This window comes from Peromyscus maniculatus, chromosome 21 (assembly GCF_049852395.1).
Source record: "Peromyscus maniculatus bairdii isolate BWxNUB_F1_BW_parent chromosome 21, HU_Pman_BW_mat_3.1, whole genome shotgun sequence".
Lineage (NCBI taxonomy): Eukaryota > Metazoa > Chordata > Mammalia > Rodentia > Cricetidae > Peromyscus > Peromyscus maniculatus.
In genome coordinates, this window is record NC_134872.1 from 25,127,979 (window position 1) to 25,149,912 (window position 21,934).

Below are 21,934 nucleotides of genomic sequence, written 5' to 3' on the forward strand. Positions count from 1 at the left end.
CACACACACAAAGACACACACACAAAGACACAGACACACACACAAAGACACACACACAAAGACACACACACACACACAAAGACACACACACACACACAAAGACACACACACAAAGACACACACAAAGACACAGACACACACACAAAGACACACACACACACAAAGACACACACACAAAGACACAGACACACACACAAAGACACACACACACACACAAAGACACACACACAAAGACACACACACAAAGACACAGACACACACACAAAGACACACACACAAAGACACAGACACACACACAAAGACACACACACACACACAAAGACACACACACAAAGACACACACACAAAGACACAGACACACAGTTTTTTTAGGAGACCAGAGAAGTTCTAGTGGTAGGTACAGAAGAAGCTTACAAAGTCATCCTCCTGATGGTAACAATGGCAAATTCCTGACTATAGGTAATATGTTTTCTTTCCCTAATAAAAGAATTAAACTAAAAGTCAGTCAGAGAAGTACAAACACAAACTTCTAATGTCTCCTATAAGAGAATTATCATAACTAATAAGTTGCCAAAGTTATGGAGTAAAAGTTTAACAGTTAAAATTTTCAGCTTAATTTCTCTACCAAGAAAGTTTTGAAAATGAAACATTTAAACTGTATACAATTAAAAATATGAAATATGGAGGACTATTTTTAAAGATTTACTTTATTACTTTATGTGTATGAGTATTTTGCCTACATGTATGTCTGGACCATGTGCACGCCTGCTGCCTATGGACATCCAGAAGTGGGTGTTGGATTTCCCGGAACTGAGTTACAAATGGTTGTGAGCCACCATGTGGGTACTGGAAATTGAACCAGGTTCTCTTCAAGATCAACAAGTGCTTTTAACTATTAAGCCAGCTCTCTAGCTGCCTAGGAGTATTTCTAAAAGGATGTATAAGACCCATGAAAACTACAAAACATTAGAGAACAAAGAGACCCAGATAAATCAAGAGGAAGACTATGATCAGAGACTGCAAAGGAAAATAACAAGCCTTGACGAACATGTAAACAACAAAATCTAACTGGATTCTGTTTTAAAGAAACAGTGATTTAAAGAATAAACTGCTGTAACTGAGGCAACCTAAATATGCCTGGACACTGTGGGATTATAATAAATTTCCTTAAGAAAATAATGATATTGCTTTTCTGTAGACAATGACTTCTTATCTCGGAACTGGAATATAAAAAGTGATCTATGCATGGGGTGACAGAGATGGCTCAGTGGTTAAGGTCATTTGCTGTTCCTGCAGAGGGAGCTGGGTTCTGCTCCCAGCACCCACATGGAGTCTAACACCCATCTGTAACTCCAGCTCCAGGAGATCTAAATGCCCTCTTCTGGCCTCAAAGGGCACCATGCATGCATATATCTAGGTACATGGTACGCAGACATACATGCAGAGAACACACCCATATACATAAAATAAAAATTAAAAAGAGTGCAATGTAGTATAGTCACAAATGTTTCATTGAAATGTACAGATACTAACCGATAAAGAACAAACAGTAGAGGTTAACAACTGATAAATCTAAGCTGGGGAATATAGGTCTTCATTATGTTTGTCTTACAATGTTTCAGTATGTATGAAAACAGTTAAAATAAAAATGAAAAAGGGATGAGGCCAAGCATACAGCACAGTGGTAGAGGCCCGCTTAGCATACAGGAGGTTCTGGGTTCAGTAACATACTTATTACATTACAGACATAAAAACGGGCTGGGTGGCAGTGGTGCACACCTTTACTCCTAGCAGTTCAAGGCCAGCCTGTTCTACAGAGCGAGTTCCAGGACAGCCAGGGCTACACAGAGAAACCAACTCAGAAAAAATAAACAAAAAACAACAACAAAAAGCCTGAGAAAGGAAAGACTAAACTTGTAGGCAAAGGAGCGTGAGTTAAATAAAGGAGACAAAATTCACATATCCTGGCTCTAACATCTGGTCCAACAAGAAAGACACATGAAACAAAACTGGACGGAAGACACAGCTCAGAGAAAGCTGGGTTAAACTGTCGAGGGAAGCCAACCTAAGTGGAAACTGCCCACTCTGAGATTAGAATAAATGCTTACCACTGTTGGAGAAAGTCTGGACTCTTTTATTAAGGAACTGACAAGAACTGACCGATGAGGAAATAATTTGGAGCCAACGAGTTATAAAATCAGTGAAATTTTGAAAATTATTCTGTTGGCTCAGTAAGATACAGAAGAATGAGAGGCTAGTGGTAGGAAATGAAGCAGAGTCTCAATGAGATCCAAATTTCCCAATAAGAAGACACGCCGAGACCACGACAGCTAAACGAACAAAGTTAGTTTTTTTTTTCCCCCCAATACTTCAGATCTGGTGAACAACAACAAAAAATGTCAGTAGTAACACCTAGAAATCAGAAGACATCCTTGGCATGGCAGGAAGTGGGAGCTGGGGAGGATGAGAGGGTCTCTGTAAGTTCAAACGTAAGGAGAAGGGGCCAGGTACAAACGGTGTGATTACAGTACTCAGGAGGTAGAGGCAGGAGGACCAGATGTTAAAGCTAGCCTAGTGTCTTAAATCTCTAGCGAGGGAAGCCAATATGAGATACTTAAGACCATGTCCAAAAAAGAAAGAGCAATGGAAAGACTGTGATATAATTGAGAATTGTTTTCTTTAAAGAAAAATGCTAAAGCAGTGGTAATACTTAATTCATCATATATACTAAATACAACTAACTTCCTAAGGGAAACAACAAATGTAACTTTGTTAATGGCTCCTCTTTCAGCACAGTGAGTAAATCTACATTAAAACCTTTTCTTGAGCAGAGCATGGTACCTTTAATCCCAGCATTCAGTAGACTGAGGCAGGCAGATCTCTAGGAGGAGTTCCAGGTCAACCAGGGATACGGAGTGAGACCCAGTCTCAAAACAAAGCAAAACATCCCAACAAAGAACCCTGTTCTTGGGGAGGCCAGATGGCTCACCCAGAGAGGCCTCCAAGCCTGCCTGGTAAGTGTGACCCTTGGGATCTAAAGGAGAGGAAAGGACTGACTCCTGCAAGCTGTCCTCAGATCTTCACGGGTGTGCTGCGGTTCATGTACACAAACTAAAGAAATGGAACAGAAATCATTTAACTGGCATGGCATGGTGGCCCAGGCCTCCTAACCCCAACAAGAAGAGTGTCCATGAGTTCAACCCTGGTCTGAATAGTAAGTTCTGGGCCAGCCAGGGCTGCAGTAGGACCATGTCACAAAACAAAAGCCAATGTATCAATGAAATAAACAGCTATTCCTAATAACCTTGAACTTCTAAGAAAGCAAATGAGGGACAAAATCATCAGAGGTATAAATCTAATTGGACAATTCTGGTATTTTAATATCAATTTAATAAAACATCAATAACAAACCTCAAGCTGGGCGGTGGTGGCGCACGCCTTTAATCCCAGCACTCGGGAGGCAGAGCCTGGACTACCAAGTGAGTCCCAGGAAAGGCGCAAAGCTACACAGAGAAACCCTGTCTCGGAAAACCAAAAAAAAAAAAAACCAAAAAAAACCAAAAAAAAAAAAAAAAATAACAAACCTCCAGAAAGAAGAAATGAACAGATGAGAAGTAAAAGGTACAAAGATAAGCATACAGTTCAGATTGCAATGAGACTTTAACACAAACCATCTCTATCTGCTGTACCTTTAGAGGGATGTGCAGTAATGAACAGACAGCTACTGTTAATTTTTAGTAATGTTAATTTTCACGAATTCCAAACTTTTGCTTTAAAGAGAAATTAGAACAAACACTGCTTATCACTTCTACAAAGAACAAGATCAGAACTTTTTTTTTCAATTTTTTTTTTTTTTTTTGGTTTGTTCAAGACAGGGTTTCTCTGTGTTGTTTTGGTGCCTGTCCTGGATCTCGCTCTGTAAGACCAGGCTGGCCTCGAACTCACAGAGATCCATTGGCTCTGCCTCTCGAGTGCTGAGATTGCACCACCACCGCCATCTTTAGAGTTTGTACTACTTGTGTACATTATTTCATTCATGATCTTTATAAACAGTAATGCTTTTATTTTTCAAGTTTTGTTTTTAATTCCTTTATTTTACTGACTGAAAAAAACATTTTGAGCTCTCCTGCTTTTTTTGGAGTGAGGCGGAGGGAGACAATGCCTGACTACTGGTTTCCTTGAAACCAGCTATGCAGACAGGCTGGCCTCAAACTCGAGAGATCTGCCCATTTCTGTTTCTGGAAGACTGGGACTGAAGGTGTGTGATACCATGCCTCGCCATTTTTCCAATGTTCTCATTTGAGCTATTAATACAGAAGACTTACTTATTAATGGAGATGCAAAGTGTGAAATACTGCCTAGTCTTTTAATAGAAGCTGTGTGTCCTGCCCTACAGTCTTTTAATAGTAATATCATTAGCTGCACTATTTACAAAAAACACACACAATATCACACCTGCACACACACAAATTCACAACGGCTTTTCCTCAGATACTCATATTTGTAAGTATAAATACAAACTACAAAAACAGTAAGATCTGTGCATGTAACATAACCCTTCAACTCATAATCTTCTTGCATCAACACCCCAAGAACAGCTATGCCACTGGCCAGGCTCATATAATATTTTCTCCTCTTTCCTTCCCTTTTTGCTTTTGGTTTGTTTGAGACGGGGTCTCTAGCTATGTAGACCAGGCTGGCTTTGAACTCACAGAGATTCACCAGGCTCTGCCTCCAATTCTGGGATTAAACGTGTGCACAACCACACCCATATAACATCATACTTTATTATTTTTCAGTCTAAATTTAATGACTTGTTGAAAGTAATTCAGTTTTGATTATTCTTTAAAATAAGCATTTCTGTAGAATGTAAATACTTTTAAAACATTAAAAAACAAACCATAGTTTCTCCCCTCTCCCCAAACAGTGTTTGCAACCTGACTATTTTGTAACTATGAGACATATCAGTTCAGGAGAGATGGCTCAGCAAATAAAGTGCACACTGCTCTTCCAGAGGACACAAGTTTGGTTCCCAGACCCATCTGACTGCTCACAAAGAGCTGTAACTCAAGGTCCAGGAATTCGAATGCTCCTTTCTGGCCTGCATGGGCACTGCACTAAAGTGCACACAGTCACACACACTTTTTTTAAGGTATGCACATATATCAATAGATGTAACACGTCAAAATAATAAAAATTTAAAATCAGTGAAATGTTGACTTGGGGGGAATTATGACTAGTAGTTAATTCAAATATAATGATTTGATAACTAAAGAGAAAAAAATAGGTACTATAGCATTTAAAAATGAACTGAGCTGGAGAGATGGCTCCAGCAGTTAGCAGCATTTGTTGATCATGCAGAAGAACAGGGTTGGGTTCCCAGCTCCCCACATGGGGGCCACAGTCCTCTGTAGTTCCAATTCCAAGGGATCCAATACTATCTTCTGACCACTGTAGACACTAGGCACATATGTGGGGCAAACACACATATATACATGCATATATATATATATATATATATATACACACACACACACACACATATACATGCATATATAGATATATACATGCATATACAGGTAATACTTATACACATAAAATAAAAAAATCCATAAAAAGTGTAAATAAAGAAATTGAGTATTGATTAATCCAAGGGTTTTATATGTTTTGGTTTTTTGAGACAGAATCTCTCTACACAGCCTTAGCTGTTCTGGAACTAAGTAGACCACACTGGCCTCAGAGACTGACCTGTCTTTGCCTCCCAAGGGCTGAAATTAAAGGTGTGCTCATCACCATGCCTGGCTGAAAATTATTCAAAAGACGTGCATACAAATTTACAAACAAAATATACACACATACACCTACCTACCTTTCTGTATAATGTGCATACTTACAAGCTATCTTACAAAGCTACCTTTTCTTTAACAAGTCTTTAATCCAGCTGAGTGTGGTGGCGCATGCCTTTAATCCCAGCAGTTGGGAGGTAGAGACAGGCGGATCTCTGAGTTTGAGGCCAGCCTGGTCTACAAAGCAAGTTTCAGAACAGCCAGGGCTGATACATAAAGAAACTGTCTCGAAAAGCTAAAAAAAAAAAAAAAAAAAAAAAAAAAAGTCTTTAATTCTTCATTTAGTACATTTTTCCTTATCTAGAACTTACGCTATATCATAAATATTCATTTGTTTGTACATAGATAACTTTCTAGATTGTCAGATCCAAGGTGAAATTACATGATTTCCTATCACCAAATCCCTAACATCTAGTATAACAAGCATACAGTAGGCACTCAATAAATATTTGCAAAGGAAAAACGGAAATCACATGTAAGTTAAAAAAAAATCCGTATATAATTTTTACTAAAAATAAAATAAAAATGTTCAAAATAAAATCTAAATTCTGTTCACAATGCTTTTATTTTACACTATAATTTAGTATTCTGGTTACAGAGTGACTATGCTGAATAACTGTATGTTCTATCCACTCGGTTTGAGGGTTCCGTGCCCCCACCCCAAATATTTGAAAACCAGTACCGTATAGAGCGACTAAGGTGGACATACCAAGGAAGCCTTTTGGCACACTAGGATTGCTGCCATGTACTGTGTAAGAACTCAGAACCAACCCAATGACTACCCAACAAGCTTCTTTATCTCACTACAGCTCCATCCCTGACAGCAGGTACCAAAGGTATTTTCCTCAGGATGCCATTTAGAGCACTGGAGATCTCTTCGTTACCAAGTTTCCAAAGGACATGACATACGGGAGGAAGAAGCACATCCCGAGACGGACAGTGAACAGAAACGACGACGTTTCCTTGCTTCTAGTCCTGCTCCTGGGTTAGGTGAAGAGCAGACTGAGGAAACTCCCCGTACTCTCAGTCACTGAGCAGAGAAGGAATAAATTGACATGTGTACTGGTGTGCTTTCAAGTCCGTAACAACTTCAACTGAGAACCTAGCTTCTGTCTAACCCAGTAAGTCAAAGGTAGGGTTTTCTTCCCATCCAAACCGTGTGATACTCAAGTCTCTGCCTTCAGAATGCGCAACCATTTAAAAAGTATGTACCTTAGGGCCAGCAAGACAGCTTAGCAGGAAACGGCACTTGCCGCCAAGCCTGACACCCAGAGGTCAACACCTGGGGCCAACATGGTGGAGAGAACTGACTCCTTCCTACAAGCTGTCCTCTGATTTCCTCATGTACACCAGGGTACATGCTTGCCGGCACACATTCAACACAAACATACTAAAATAAATATTTAAGTTACATAATTTAAATAATACATTAATCTTAAACTATCAGGGCTGATATTTTATTGGTAATTGTTCATTTACATATGATAAAGAGAAAGACTTTGTTCAAAATTACACTGATAGGAAATAGCACAAAAGACCAAAATGTGTTCCACTGATTTCCAGTCCAAGAATAGTGCTGATATGGACAAAAAGGCATAGCTCAGTGGTAAGAGTAAGGCCTAGCATTACTAAAGAAGCCCTAAACTCAATCCTTAGTACTGTACATACATATACATACATAAAAAAACACACAAAGCAGCCTAAACACAAGACAGTATACATAACATACTCTCTAGAGTTTGCATCGCGATTTCTAAAGGCGTAATAAAAGTAAAACCTGCTCTAAGCATGTGTGTGTACATAAGCACTGATGCCCTAGAGCCTTAGGGTGTTAGAATGAATCCTTGAACCTGGAGCTGCAAGAGGTTGTGAGCCCCTGCTTTGTGGGTTCTCTGGAAGAGCAGTACGTGCTTAATCGTTAAGCCATTTTTCCAGCCCCTAAGTACTTGTTACCATACTCATTAATGTAGAAGGAAAACACCAGGGGTTTAAGAAGGAAATCTGAACTTCTTTCAATTCTGCGATTTACTAACCATTAATACTGAGCTGTTTTTCAATTTCTTTGGTTTTTTGAGCCAGGATTTCTCTGTGTAGCCTTGGCTGTTTTGGAACACTCTCTGTAGACCAGGCCTGGAAATCAGAAATTCACCTGCCTCTGCCTCCCAAGTAGGCATGTGCCACCACCACCTGGTAAAAGTTTGTTTGTTTGTTTCTTCAGTGTCTTAATTTATAAAAAGGGAAAAGATACCAACTATACAAGTCTATTTCTTAAAAAATCTTTTAAAAAATGACTATATACACAATGCTCATAGTTACTATACACAGAGGCCTCTAATGCTGGATACTGCTGACAAACAAGACATGCTAAGACTCGACTGCCACCCCAACCTTGAACGAGTAAGAAGGAGGATCCTAGTATCTGGCATGGCTTCTTCAAAATGGTCTCTGGAGCCAAGCTTGGTAGACAATACTAAAATCCCAGCATCCAGGAAGCTGAGGTAGGAAGATCATGAATTTTAAGGGCAGCTGGGGCTATAGCACAAAATCTAATCCCAAAAACCTGAGGGTTAGACTGCAGCTCAGATGAAGTATCTGCCTTCCATGTGCAATTCAATCTACAGACCCGGAGAGAAGGGGTTAAAAAAAAGGGGGGGGGATTAAAAAAACCCACAAAATCTTTCAGGAACATACCACCCGACAGACTGAAGTATTGCCTAACTCTAAAACTTTGATTTCAGTGAGGGCTAAGGCGTCCTAGCTGGGACTATAAAAGCTCCTCTTCCCACTCCCTTTCTCTGAGACAGAGATGCCCTCTGCAGTTCACAGTGGCCTGGAATTTTGGTGATCCTCTTGCTTCAGCTTCCAGACTCCTGGAACTACAGGCAGCCCTTTCTCTTGAGATAAAAGACAGGGCTAAGTATTCTTTAAGAGGAATAAAAAAATAAATAAGCAGACAATGGAGTCAAAAAGAGTAAGCATGTAGAAATACGGTCCAGCTGAAGAATGATGGCTCATGAAATGTTAGGGGACAGTTCATCCGAGGAAAGAAAAACACAATTAATCATTTGAATCCTAAACAAAAAGTGTACAGAAAGGTGGAGACCATGCTATGATGTCACAAGATCTTCGGAATTGCAGCACGCTGCACACCCAGGCCCTGACAGGCTGCAAGAAAGTCTTGTTGTGGGGAATGACATGTTTTCCTAGGAAAGAAATCGCTATCATCTCTTTAATTATGACAATGAGAACAGAAATTAACTGCCTAAGAATCTTGGACATACTAAATACAAAAGGAAAAAGAAAAGTTCAAGGAAGTTAAGAAGTTGAGAAAAACACCCAGGAGCTTCACTTAAAAAAAAAAAAAAGTAAAATAAACGACCCACAGGGTTTCTTTGATACAGAGAAAAAGGGCTTATCTCCTCTGTCCCCTTTATTATTTACTTTAGTACTGAGCAAGAAGAATCTGAAAGTGTAAACAAGTTGTTATGGAAAAGAAAGTATATTCATATGGAGTTTTCAGGCTATTATGGACTACGAACACATGCTTCTCCCTTAGGTCATGTCTCATCTAAGTAGCAACTCTAGAATACCAAATGGCATAACAGAGATATACCTACCAACTGTCAGGGATGACTCAAATCCATCTTTAATGAGACAGCTGAGCTCTATTTCTTCATGTAACTTTGCACTTCTACAGTGTAAAGTGTACTATTTCTTACACTGGGAAAAAGGGCAGGAAAGAACAATAGGCAAATTAATGAATTATATATGGTTTCATTTTCAAATTAGTCAATTGTTTCAAATGAAACATTCTACTTTGATTGAGGCCATTAGTACCTACACCAAAAGAATAGAACTTTAAATGTTCGTAATTACAAGGGCCCAGTCACTTGTATGTATATGATAACCACTTATAACTAAAAATAATGTATCATTAAATCAACACATTAGGTTCCTTACAAGAAAACATAAGAATTCTAATTCATTAATATGCTATTGTTCTGCCCAACAGTAGGCTATAGATGCCTAACAAAGTCAAGTTACAAATCCAAAGCTACAAAGTATAAATATATTACTTGTAAAGGAAATGAGAAACTATGAATAACCTTCAAATTTCTTTAATATGTATCTTTTATGCCATTCTAATATTAATGTTAAAATGAACATTATCAATCTGTTAGTAGGAATGGGGAAGAGGAAAATAAAGGACTAATAATGGACATACCCTATGTAATATTTCTAAAACCTTTAATGCGGTATGAAGAAAACTGTTGAAAATTCTTCTTTCAGAAGGGGGAATGCCGATCTTGTAGAGTTTCAAAAGATGTACCACAACTTCCTTAAAAAGTTCTACTATCTTGAGGAATAGTGGAGGTTCAAGTATTGACCACCAGTTTTCTGTTATTAAAGGGTGAACATGCAAATAAAATGAATAAAAAAAATCAGAATTTAAAAAAACACACTAACTTTTCTTCTAGAGCAGTGGTTTAACCTTTTGAACATTTCCGGAAGATGAATACAGCAATGATTTATATAACATCTCTAGGGCTTACAGATCGCTTTCCTCACTACCAATTCATGGAATAATGTTCTTAAAACCTCTCAAAAGTAAAGTATGAAAGACCTACTGAATTCACATTCTTGGTACCCTAAGTTATATTTAAATTCATAAATTATAATTAAAAATCAACATAGCTAATATTAAAGTCAGTTATTAAAATGTTACAGAAATCAGAATTCTTTTTAAACAAAATACACTTTAAAATCGTATTGTTCAAATATTTAAAAATCTAAGTTTTATTATTCAACTTAATATATAAAACTGAAATACTATGAAGCAACAACTTTACAAATCCAAGGAACTCTGGGAAATCAGAAACAGGAAACTTAGTAACCCATACTGCCTTATTCATGTTATTATGTATAGTCTCTAACTACAAACCCCACAATCGTAGGAAATGGAGCGAGAAGAATGGAAAACCTTCTAAGTGGGGAAGCAGCACTTGGCTTGACTTCTCCAGGCTGGTTCACTCCTTCAGACGCCAGCATCGATTCCTCACTTACTGCTTTTTCTACCGACCTTCAGCATTTCATTTCTTATAGTCATTTTATTATTTCAGTATATTTCAGTTCCACATACCTAGCAAACACTCTTAGAAAGCAAAACACTGGATTATCCATAGCAAGCCAAGTATAAAGGCCAGGAGTTAGCGATGAATCCACACCGTTAGAAGAATTAATGTGAGCAAAGTTAGACCAAAGCCCAGAGAAAAACAGAGGCTGAACTGTGAACTCAGGAATCTTGTGCATAAGCAGAGGTACAAAATTAAAGGAAATTAGCAGGGGAAGAAACTAAGGAAAATAATTGATCTTGAGGCTCAAGGATGATTTAAAACCAATGTTGTTCAGTTTCAATGGCTCTTCCAGTTCTTTACCAGCAAGATCACTCAAGGCGATGGGGGAGAAAAATAGGGGTTTTTAATTGTTCTTGATACTGTATCTCTGTTATATTGGATTAAAATTTTATATTTAACATGATTTGCCTTCAGCAACTCCAACAATTAGAATCAAATACCCAGGGGAAAAAGCCAACAAAAGAGAAAAATCTATTCCATCTAGACAATGTCAAATAAGCAAGGCAACAAACAAAAGAAGTCATTAACATTCTCATTTAAAGAGAAACCACTCAGAAGAAAAATGCTGAAATTCTTACCGAGGACTTTCAGTGGTGCTTTTTCTAGGTTCACAAGAGCTGTACCAAAGGGAATTGCTATTGTTGTGAAATTGTTGGAGTCACTCATCAGGGGACATTCAGGTAGAGTAAGATAAAACCTCAAGGCTTCAACGTCAGGTAAGGAGCTAGTCAGTTTAGGGATAAGATTCTTTTCCAAACTAGCTGCCACCTATATTGTGACAAAAAGCAAAAGCTACTTCATTTCAAGTGAATGCACTTCACAGAGATGCACATACACGTTACGCACATGTAACAGAAGAGTAAAAAGAAAATCAAGCACTACAACACACGCGAACTGATGACTGAACCAAAAAGACAACAACTGAAGCACGATGAAAACTACTGCCTAAGCACTGCTAAGAAATTTCAAAAAACAAGGGTAATATCAATGTAAACACTACCAGTGACCACTGTAGCTATTAACAGACCTAACCAAACAGTAGCATTAAGTATTTAAAGTCTGCTACAAACATCTGAAAAATTTAATGTATCTTTAACACCTAAATTACAAATGCTTTAAAATAAACCTTGAATTTATCATGAAGTATAATGTCAGTCTATGAAATACAAGATTAATTCGTTTACAGACATAAAAGATCTGTAAAAATAACATGTAAGAATCCAGCAGTTCACTAAAGTAATCATGTGAGAACAAACCTGCTGAGATATCTGAGGATGGTCAGGCTGTATGAGTTTGTGGAACAAGAGTCGAGCAGCATTCATATCCACCCCTGAAAATCTGGTACCTGTTCTATAGTGATCATCATTGCTAAAAAAGAAAGAAGGGAACAAAGTCATTTTCTTCAGGGCTGTACCGGTTAGCTGTTCCCAGGCTGCAGTGAATTAACCGAAGCTGTGCTCACGCAATGATTCTTAATAAACTCAATGGACATCACATCAGCACCCAGCGGAGGACATGAAATAGTTAGGGAACTTGTTGAGAAGAATGGGTTAAAAGTGAGTAAGGAGGAGATAGAGGGCAACCAGGGGTTAGAACATCGAAGCACATTATATACATGTCGAAGAATTAACTTTTAAAAACAGAAAAACTCTAACAATTAAAATGTTAGTGTTTTCATTTCTTCAATATAGATTCCTACAAGTATATATTAATTACTCAATTCTTTAATATATCACTCAATTCAATACATTTCAAAGGTTCAGGCAATCAAGGAATTACCACTTACCTAACAGCTAAAAAACTTCCATTTAGGCAACCAGATGAAGAAAATGTTCCATCTATCTCACTAAAAATAAAATAAATGAGACACATATAACTACTTGCCTTTTGTTTTTAATAAAAATTTAAATGACAATTTAGACCTAGGTATGGTGACACATGGGTAGAATCTGATCATTTGGGAAGCTGAGGTAGGAGACTCTACAGCTTGAGGCCAACTGAGGCTACACAATTAAGACTGCTCTATTTAAAAAAACAAAGAGAAAGACCAGAAATGACTTATTAATTGCTTGCTGTGTAAGCAAGAGGACTCAAGTCTGATACCCTAGGATCTGTGTCTGGCAGGATGCGTTTATAATATTAGAGCTGGGGAGGTTGAGGCAAGATTCCCTAAGGCCCACCAAGTCCAGCCTAATCATAGCAATTTCAAGGACCTGGTCTTGAGAGAGAGGGAGAGGAGAGAGGGGGAGGAGAGAGGAGAGAGGAGAGAGAGGGAGAGAGGAGAGGGGTGAGACAGGGAGAGAGGAGAAGGAAGAGAGGGAAGAGGGGGGAGAGGGGAGAGAGAGAGAAAGAGAGAGGAGAGAGGGGAGAGGGGAGAGGGGAGAGGGGGGAGAGGGGAGAGGGGAGAGAACAACTGAGGACGATTTTCAGTGCTGACCTATGGCCTCCATATATTCTCCCCAACATGTACGTACACAAATGAATATTTAATGCTACAGAATACTTCTCTCACTACTCAACTAATCAGAACTATATAAATCACTAGAGACACATTACATAATACTCGATAAAGGAATAACTGTTTAACTTAAGCTTAAGTACATTCATCTTCAGCAGTCACACAGATGTTCAGTTGGTAAAGTGTCTGCAGCATGATCAAAGATGCAACCTCCAATTCCCTAGTACCCACATGAAAAAGCTAGATATGGCATGTGCCTGTAACTTCAGTGGGGGTGGTGGTATCAGAGTGGACAAAAGGGGATTCCAGAGCTGACTAAACAGCCAGCCCAAGACCGTGTATCAAAAACTAAAACACTGAGTGATGGGAAGAACATTCACGGCTTCCACATGTACATGGAAACAAGTGAATGCACAACTGCAGACATCCATGCACCACCCCCCCACACACACACAAGATAAATTCAAGAAAACAAACTTTCATTCTACCTACCTACCTACCTACTCAGGACAAGGTATCAGTATGTAGCCTTGACTGGCGCTGGAATTTGCTATGCAGACCAGGTTGGTCCTGAACTCAGAGAATCACCTGCCTCTGACTCCGAAGTACTGGGATTAAAGGCATGTACCCCCAAACCAGGCCTAATCTTCAAATGATTTTTATGTAAGTGAGAGAGAACTCACTTCTCCAAGTTCTCCTCTGAATGCCACATGTGTGCACCCATGCACACATAAGCAAAATAAATAAATACTAATTAAAATAAAAACAAAAACCAAGAGAAAATTAAGGAAACAAAGGAGCACAACTTAAATGCAATCTAAAAACAGCTCTGTTCCACACTGTATCAATCAGTTTCACACGTATTTTTAAATGAGATCTTAAAAACCCACTACGGAAGCTGTAAGTACTTAAACTTATATACAAACTATGCAGAGAAAGGCAGTTCAATGAAATATTTAAATGAAAATTCTGGGGGTGGTGGTGGATGAGAAGCGACAGGGAAATGAATGGGATCAAGATATATGATGCAAAAGACACACAGAATGAAAAAAAGAAAATGTTCCACAAATGTTGCTCTATCACACAGGTTTGGGCTGTGTAAGTAAGAGTGAAATGTCTCGCATACTTGGCTATCTCCACAGGAAACCTTCCAGAAGGGTAGCTGAGCCATTTCTGAATCAGAGCTTCATTCACTGTCCAGATCTGCTTTGAAGGGTCAGGGCATCTGAAGTCATCTGCTGGGCCACAGCTCTACATTACAATCAAAAAGATCAGGCAGAGGAAGAGACGTCACAACACGAGTGAAGAACTGATATTTTTGTTAAAAATAGTAGAAAGTTGGGAGGTATGTTTCTAAATTACTCCAACTTCTTTGATGCTAACTGATTATTTTTATGATTATATTAGTACCTGAGGACTAGTGTAATGTGAAAAGCTTTGATCTCCACCTGAGAAAATTCTTTTGACACAGAAATAGTCTTCAGAATCTACAATAAAAATAAAATGTAAAACATTAAATTCCAGAACAATAAATGTGAAACAAGACTTGTCTTGATCATCTAACTAGGCTTCTCATTCATTCTAGGGGACTCCATAACATGAAATGGCTTGAAATGCTCTGAATGACTTGGAATGAGATGGACCAAATAATGAACATGAAATGACCCACAAGCCCAAGCACCATTTGGAAAATTCCTAAGATTTTCTTCTGACCTGTATCCATGCACAAATCTGTTTTCTAGTCTGTATCTAATATTTTGTTTTACACATAATGTAAAATTGGAATAATTGTTACAAAAGTTACAAGAAAAAAATGAAAGGCAGCCGGGCGGTGGTGGCACACGCCTTTAATCCCAGCACTCGGGAGGCAGAGCCAGGCGGATCTCTGCGAGTTCGAGGCCAGCCTGGGCTACCAAGTGAGCTCCAGGAAAGGCGCAAAGCTACGCAGAGAAACCCTGTCTCGAAAAACCAGAAAGAAAAAAAAAAAAAAATGAAAGGGGGCACACTTGAAATCTCAGCATTTGGTAGACAAGACTTGACTGTGAGACTAGCCTGGGCTACATATCAAGACTATATCTCAAAATAAACAGCAAACAGAGATTCATTTTAAAAAAGAACATGGGAAAATTTAAACAATTTTGAGTAAATACTTCATAATGCATAACTACTTCCATTAATGGAAAATATGGTTTCTCAACCTGTGAGTCGCAACCCATTTGAGGGTCGAATGACCTTTTCATAGGAGTCACCTAAGACCATTAAAAAACACAGTTATTTGCATTACATTCCTAACAGTAGCAAAAATTACAGTTATGAAGTAGCCACAACAATAATTTTAAGTTTGGGGGTTACCACAACACGAGGAACTGTATTAAGGGTCACAACAGTAGTAAAATTGAGAACACTGCTATAGAAGGTGACAGAGCCAGGGGCTGGAGAGATGACTCAGCGCTGGAAAGTACTAGCTCTTCAAGTGTGATGACCAGCTGTACGCCTGGAATCACTACTGAAGAGAACCCGGATGCAGCCAGGCGTGGCCCATGCTTTTGACCCCAGCACTCAGCAAAGGCAGGAGCATCTCTAAGTTTGAGACCAGCCTGTCTACAGAGTGAGTTCCAGGGCAGCTTTTCTAATTAATAAGAAGTCTCTGTGTCGTTATTTGGGGGCTGGCTGGTGGGACAGAAAAAGACTCGTGTGTTTTGGGTCTTGCCACAAGTCCAGGCTACACGAAATCCAATGTTCCTCCTATTGCCACCACATTTGTTGAGAGAGAGTGAGAGAGAGAGAGAGAGAGAGAGAGAGAGAGAGTGAGAGAGAGAGAGAGTGAGAGAGAGTGAGAGAGAGAGAGAGAGAGAGAGAGAGAGAAAGAAAGAAAGAAAGAAAGAAAGAAAGAAAGAAAGAAAGAAAGAAAGAAAGAAAGAAAGAAAGAAAGAAAGAAAGAAAGAAATTTGATGTTTTGCCTTGGAGTTTCTATAAACACAGAAGCCTTCATCACAGAAGATCAACATTTTATTTACTTATTTATATTTTATATATGGGTGTCTCCATGTATACCCGTACACCAGAGGGCATCAGATCCTATTATAGATGGCTGCGAGCCACCATGTGGTTGCTGAATGCTCTTAAGCCCCAAGCCATCTCTCCAGCCCCAGAAGACCAGCATTTTAAAGAGCTTTAATACATGTAGTAGAGGCTAAATATATTAGCACTTACCAATATCTTGTGGACACTGCCCATTATAAGAAAACCAATTTCCTTTTACAGTGAAAGGACTTTTTCTGTTGCTTGTTGAACCAGTTCCCAACTGCCCATTACCACCAAGACCAAAGGAGTAAATTCGTCCTGAAGAAGGAACAAATGCAGAGGTATGCTGCCTAGAATAAAATGACAGAAAACCTCTGACTTAAGATTAAATTCCAAACAACATACTTAGAAAAATAAAAATGAACCAACATAATCTTCTCTTAAAAAATCAACTGGCCTGGGAAGATGGCTCAGTAGGAGTGAGTGTCTGCTCTACAAGCATGGGAAACTGACCCGGATGTCCACCACCACGTAAAGAGCCAGGAAGGGACAGCTGTGTGTTTCTAAACGCAGCATGTGGAGCAGGGACATGCTGGTCCTGAGAGCTTACTGACCAGCCAGCTTTGCGGAAATGGCGACCTCGCAGCTCACTGACAGTCTCTATCTCAGGACGATGCAGCTGAGAGTGACAGAGGCAGACACTCAATGCTCTATTCTGGCCTGTGAATATGCACCCCCCACAAAATAAACATCACAAATCATCTCAACAAACACACAAGGAGCAACAATTAATAAGTAGGAATGGGGCTAAGACCCTGGAATCAATCCCTAGTACTAAAAACAAACACACAGAAAATAAAACTAGAAATAAAAGAAAAATTATTTAATCTGATAAAGATGACCTACAAAAATAGCTGGGCATAGTGGCGCATGCCTTTGATCCCAGCACTCGGGAGGCAGAGGCAGGTGGATCTCTGTGAGTTCAAAGTCAGCCTGGTCTACAGAGCAAGTTCCAAGATAGGCTCCAAAGCTACACAGAGAAACCTTGCTTTGAAAAACAAAACAAAACAAAAACAAAAAGATGCTTGCTATGTAAGCATGAGGACTCAGTTCAGACCCCAGAACCCATATAAAGAAGCAAGGTTGGCGACGTGTGTCTGTACACCTATAAACTTAGAACTGGGGTGCAGACACACGAGAATGAAATGGGCCTTGCTGGCAAGCCAATCAAGGCAACCAGTAAACTCCAGGTGCAAAGAAAAAGCCTGTCTCAAAAAGACAAAGAGAAGAGAGACCAAGGAAGGCATTTCTGGCTTCCATGCAAGTGGATGTCCACAAACACATAAAAAAATTAAATATGTAAATAAATGGAGGGCTCACCTATGCTCAAGCACTGACTAAAAGATTTGATATTAGAGTATCAATGTTACCCTAAGCAAAGTAAAATTATGTACAAATTCTATGTAATCTCTATAATAATCCAACAATGTATTTTTCAGAAAAACTAAAACTCATTAGGCATCTCAACAGATGTCAAACAGTAAATGTAATTTTTCGGAAAGGATTTTATTTGTATTTTATGCATATGATTGTTTTGCTTGCATATATGTGTATGCACCAAGTGTATGCAGTGTCCAGAGAGGACAGAAGGGAGAATCCGATGCCCTGGAACTGGAGTTACAGTTAGTTAGCTGAGAACTGAACCCAGGTCCTCCACAAGGCAAGTGCCCTTAACCACTGGGCATTCTCTCTGGCCCAGTTAATATGATCTTATGAAGAAAGTAAGAGGAACAGGTGCTGTGTGCTTCTGCTCGAGGCCAGCCAGAACTACACAGTCAGACTGTCTGAAGAACAGAAAAACAAGGCTGGTAGGCTCACACTTCAGGACTTTAAAACATGATACATAGTGACAGTAGCTAAAACTCTATAGTGCTAGCACACAAATCAATAGAATAGACGGCCCAAAATTAAGTCCTACAGTGCAAGGCCAAATGTGTCTCAGCAAGCAGTTAAAAAAAATAATTCAGTGGGAGGCAGAGGCAGGTGGATGTCTGTGAGTTCGAGGCCAGCCTGGGCTACAGAGTGAGTTCCAGGACAGGCACAAAGCTACACAGAGAAACCCTGTCTCGAAAAACCAAAATCATTCAATATAGAAAGAAAAATCTTTTATACAAATAATGCTGGGAAATGGGTATCTACATGCAGAAGAATAAAGCTGAACCTTTATTGACTTATTACAAAAACTGACATCAGGCTGGGTGTGGTAATGTAGACACATAAAGAGTAGAAGAGAAGATTGTTGCAAGTTCAAGGTAAGATTGAGCTATATAAAGCACATTGGATTTGGCAATATTTTTCTTTTTCTTTCTTTTTTTTTTTTGTTTGGTTTTTCAAGACAGGGTTTCTCTGTGTAACTTTGGAGCCTGTCTTAGAACTCACTCTGTAGACCAGGCTAGCCTTGAACTCACAGAGATCCGCCTGCATCTGCTTCCCAAGTGCTGGGATTAAAGGTGTGCAGCACCACCTCCCGGGAAGATCTGGGCAATGTTTTCTCAATTACACCACAGTCACAGGCAACAAAACAACAAGAAATTTAAATTTACCTGTGTACCTAAAAGTACTATTAGCCAGATACAATGGCTCATGCCATTAATCACATCCAGCTATTAGGAAGTTTGAGAGAAGTGAAGACCATTTATGCCCAGGACTTTGGGGCCAACCTGGGCAACACAGCAAACTTACTTTCTCTTACAACCCGCCCCCCTCCCCGTGTGTGTGTGTGTGTGTGTGTGTGTGTGTGTGTGTGTGTGTGTGTGTGTGTGTGTGTGTGTGTGTGTGTGTAGGACAATCTCAGGCATCATCTCTTCTGACACAAGGTCTCTCACTAGTCTGGAACTCATCAATTAGGCTAGAATGGCTGGCCAGCAAGCCCCAGGAACTCGTCTGTTTCTGTCTCATCAGTTTCAGGCTTATGAGCAGATGGCAGCATGTCCAACATTTATATGGTCCCTGTGCTAGTAGGGCAAGCACATTCCTAAGAGATAGTCCATCCCACCCCAGTCCAGGATGCCATTATTCCTCTCTTCCTTTCTTTCTATTTTTTAAATCAACTTTTACTTGATCTCTAGGGGTGTCATGCATGCACTGGTGTCCACAGAAGCCAGGAAAGGGTATTGGATCTGGACTCGGAGATGGCGAAGATACCATATAGTGCCTGGAATAGAACTTGGGTGCCCTGGAAAAGCAGTCAGTGCCAGGATCCCATTTGTTAAAATAAATGTGTTTTGTCTCCATGTGTATCTGGTACATGTGTGCAATGACCAAGGAAGCCACAAAAGATTCCTTAAAACTGTAGTTACACACTGATGCAAAAATACTCAACAAAATATTGACAAATCGAATCCAAGTATACATCAAAACAATTATCCATCACGACCAAGTAGGATTCATCCCAGGGATGCAAGGATGGTTCAACATACGAAAATCAGTCAATGTATAAACATATAAACATATAAACAAACTGAAAGAAAAAAACCACATGATCATCTCATTAGATGCTGAAAAAGCCTTTGACAAAATCCAACACCCCTTCATGATAAAGGTCTTAGAAAGATCAGGAATACAAGGAACATTTCTAAAGATAATAAAGGCAATTTACAGCAAGCCAACAGCCAACATCTAATTAAACGGAGAGAAACTCAAAGCGATACCACTAAATTCAGGAACAAGACAAGGCTGTCCACTCTCCCCATATTTATTCAATATAGTACTAGAAGTTCTAGCTAGAGCAATAAGACAACAAAAGGAGATCAAAGGGATACAAATTGGCAAGGAAGAAACCAAACTTTCACTATTTGCAGATGATATGATAGTATACATAAGTGACCCCAAAAACTCTACCAGGGAACTTCTACAGCTGATAAACTCCTTCAGTAAAGTGGCAGGATACAAGATCAACTCAAAAAAATCAGTAGCCCTCCTATACACAAATGATAAAAGGGCTGAGAAAGAAGTCAGAGACTAAACAAGTGAAGGACCTTTTTGATAAGAACTTTAAATCTCTAAAGAAAGAAATTGAAGAAGATATCAAAAAATGGAAGGATCTCCCACGCTCATGGATAGGTAGGATTAACATAGTAAAAATGGCAATCTTACCAAAAGCAATCTACAGATTCAATGCAATCCCCATCAAAATCCCAACACAATTCTTCACAGACTTGGAAAGAAAAATACTCAACTTCATATGGAAAAACAAAAGACGCAGGATAGCTAAAAGAATCCTATACGATAAAGCAACCTTTGGAGGCATCACCATCCCTGACCTCAAACTCTACTATAGAGCTATAGTAATAAAAACAGCTTGGTACTGGTATAAAAACCGACATACGGACTAATGGAATCGAATTGAAGACCCTGACATTAATCCATGCACATATGAACACCTGGTTTTTGACAAAGGAGCCAAAACTATACAATGGAAAAAAAGAAAGTATCTCCAACAAATGGTGCTGGCATAACTGGATCTCAATATGTAAAAGATTGCAAATAGATCCATATCTGTCACCATGCACAAAACTCAAGTCCAAGTGGATCAAAGACGTGAACATAAATCCAGTTACACTAAACTTAATAGAAAAGAAAGTAGGAAGCACTCTTGAATGCACTGGCACCGGAGACCATTTCCTAAATAAAACACCAACAGCACAGACCCTGAGCACAACAATTAATAAATGGGACCTCTCGAAATTGAGAAGCTTTTGCAGGGCAAAAGACACAGTCAATAAGACAAAAAGACAGCCAACAGAATGGGAAAAGATCTTCACCAACCCCACATCTGACAGAGGATTGATCTCCACAGTATATAAAGAACTCAGGAAACTAGACATCAAAATCACAATACTGAACAGTCCAATTAAAAAATGGGCTAAAGAGCTAAACAGAGAATTCACAAAACAAGAATCACAAATGGCTGAAAGACATTTAAAGAAATGCTCAACATCCTTAATCATCAGAGAAATGCAAATCAAAATGACTCTGAGATACCACCTTACACCTGTCAGAATGGCTAGGATCAAAAACACTAATGACAGTCAATGTTGGAGAGGATGTGGAGCAAAGGGAACATTTCTCCACTGTTCATGGGAATGTAAACTTGTACAACCACTGTGGAAATCAGTATGGCAGTTTCTCAGAAAATTAGGAATCGAACTACCTCAAGACCCAGCCATCCCACTCTTGGGCATATACCCAAGGAATGCTGATTCATACCATAAAGATACATGCTCAGCTATGTTCATAGCAGCACTATTTGTAATAGCCAGAACCTGGAAACAACCTAGATGCCCATCAACGGAAGAATGGATGAAAAAAATGTGGTACATATACACAATGGAGTATTACTCAGCAGAGAAAAACAATGACATCATGAAATTTGCAGGCAAATGGATGGAACTAGAAAAAAATCATCCTGA

At 39.2% G+C, this 21,934-nt stretch overlaps 1 protein-coding gene across 50 annotated transcripts in view; it reads right to left on the minus strand.

The window, feature by feature from the left end:
• Herc4 (HECT and RLD domain containing E3 ubiquitin protein ligase 4) overlaps positions 1–21,934 on the minus strand; it is a 79,191-nt gene that overhangs the window by 20,799 nt on the left and 36,458 nt on the right. For 23 of the 50 annotated variants that reach the window (XR_013046661.1, XR_013046643.1, XM_076557113.1 and 20 more), the window contains 7 exons: positions 16,653–16,813; positions 14,850–14,926; positions 14,566–14,690; positions 12,768–12,827; positions 12,238–12,349; positions 11,560–11,749; positions 10,072–10,244 (listed from right to left, as the gene is read on the minus strand). Coding sequence is in view for 29 of the 50 variants with exons in the window: in XM_076557113.1 (XP_076413228.1) it covers positions 10,072–10,244; positions 11,560–11,749; positions 12,238–12,349; positions 12,768–12,827; positions 14,566–14,690; positions 14,850–14,926; positions 16,653–16,813 (898 nt within the window). In the remaining 21 variants the exon portion in view is untranslated. Of the gene's footprint in view, positions 1–9,463; positions 9,567–10,071; positions 10,245–11,559; positions 11,750–12,237; positions 12,350–12,767; positions 12,828–14,565; positions 14,691–14,849; positions 14,927–16,652; positions 16,814–21,934 lie in introns of all 50 variants that reach the window. The other 27 variants (XM_042266184.1, XM_042266183.1, XM_076557130.1 and 24 more) reach the window with 4 other exon arrangements.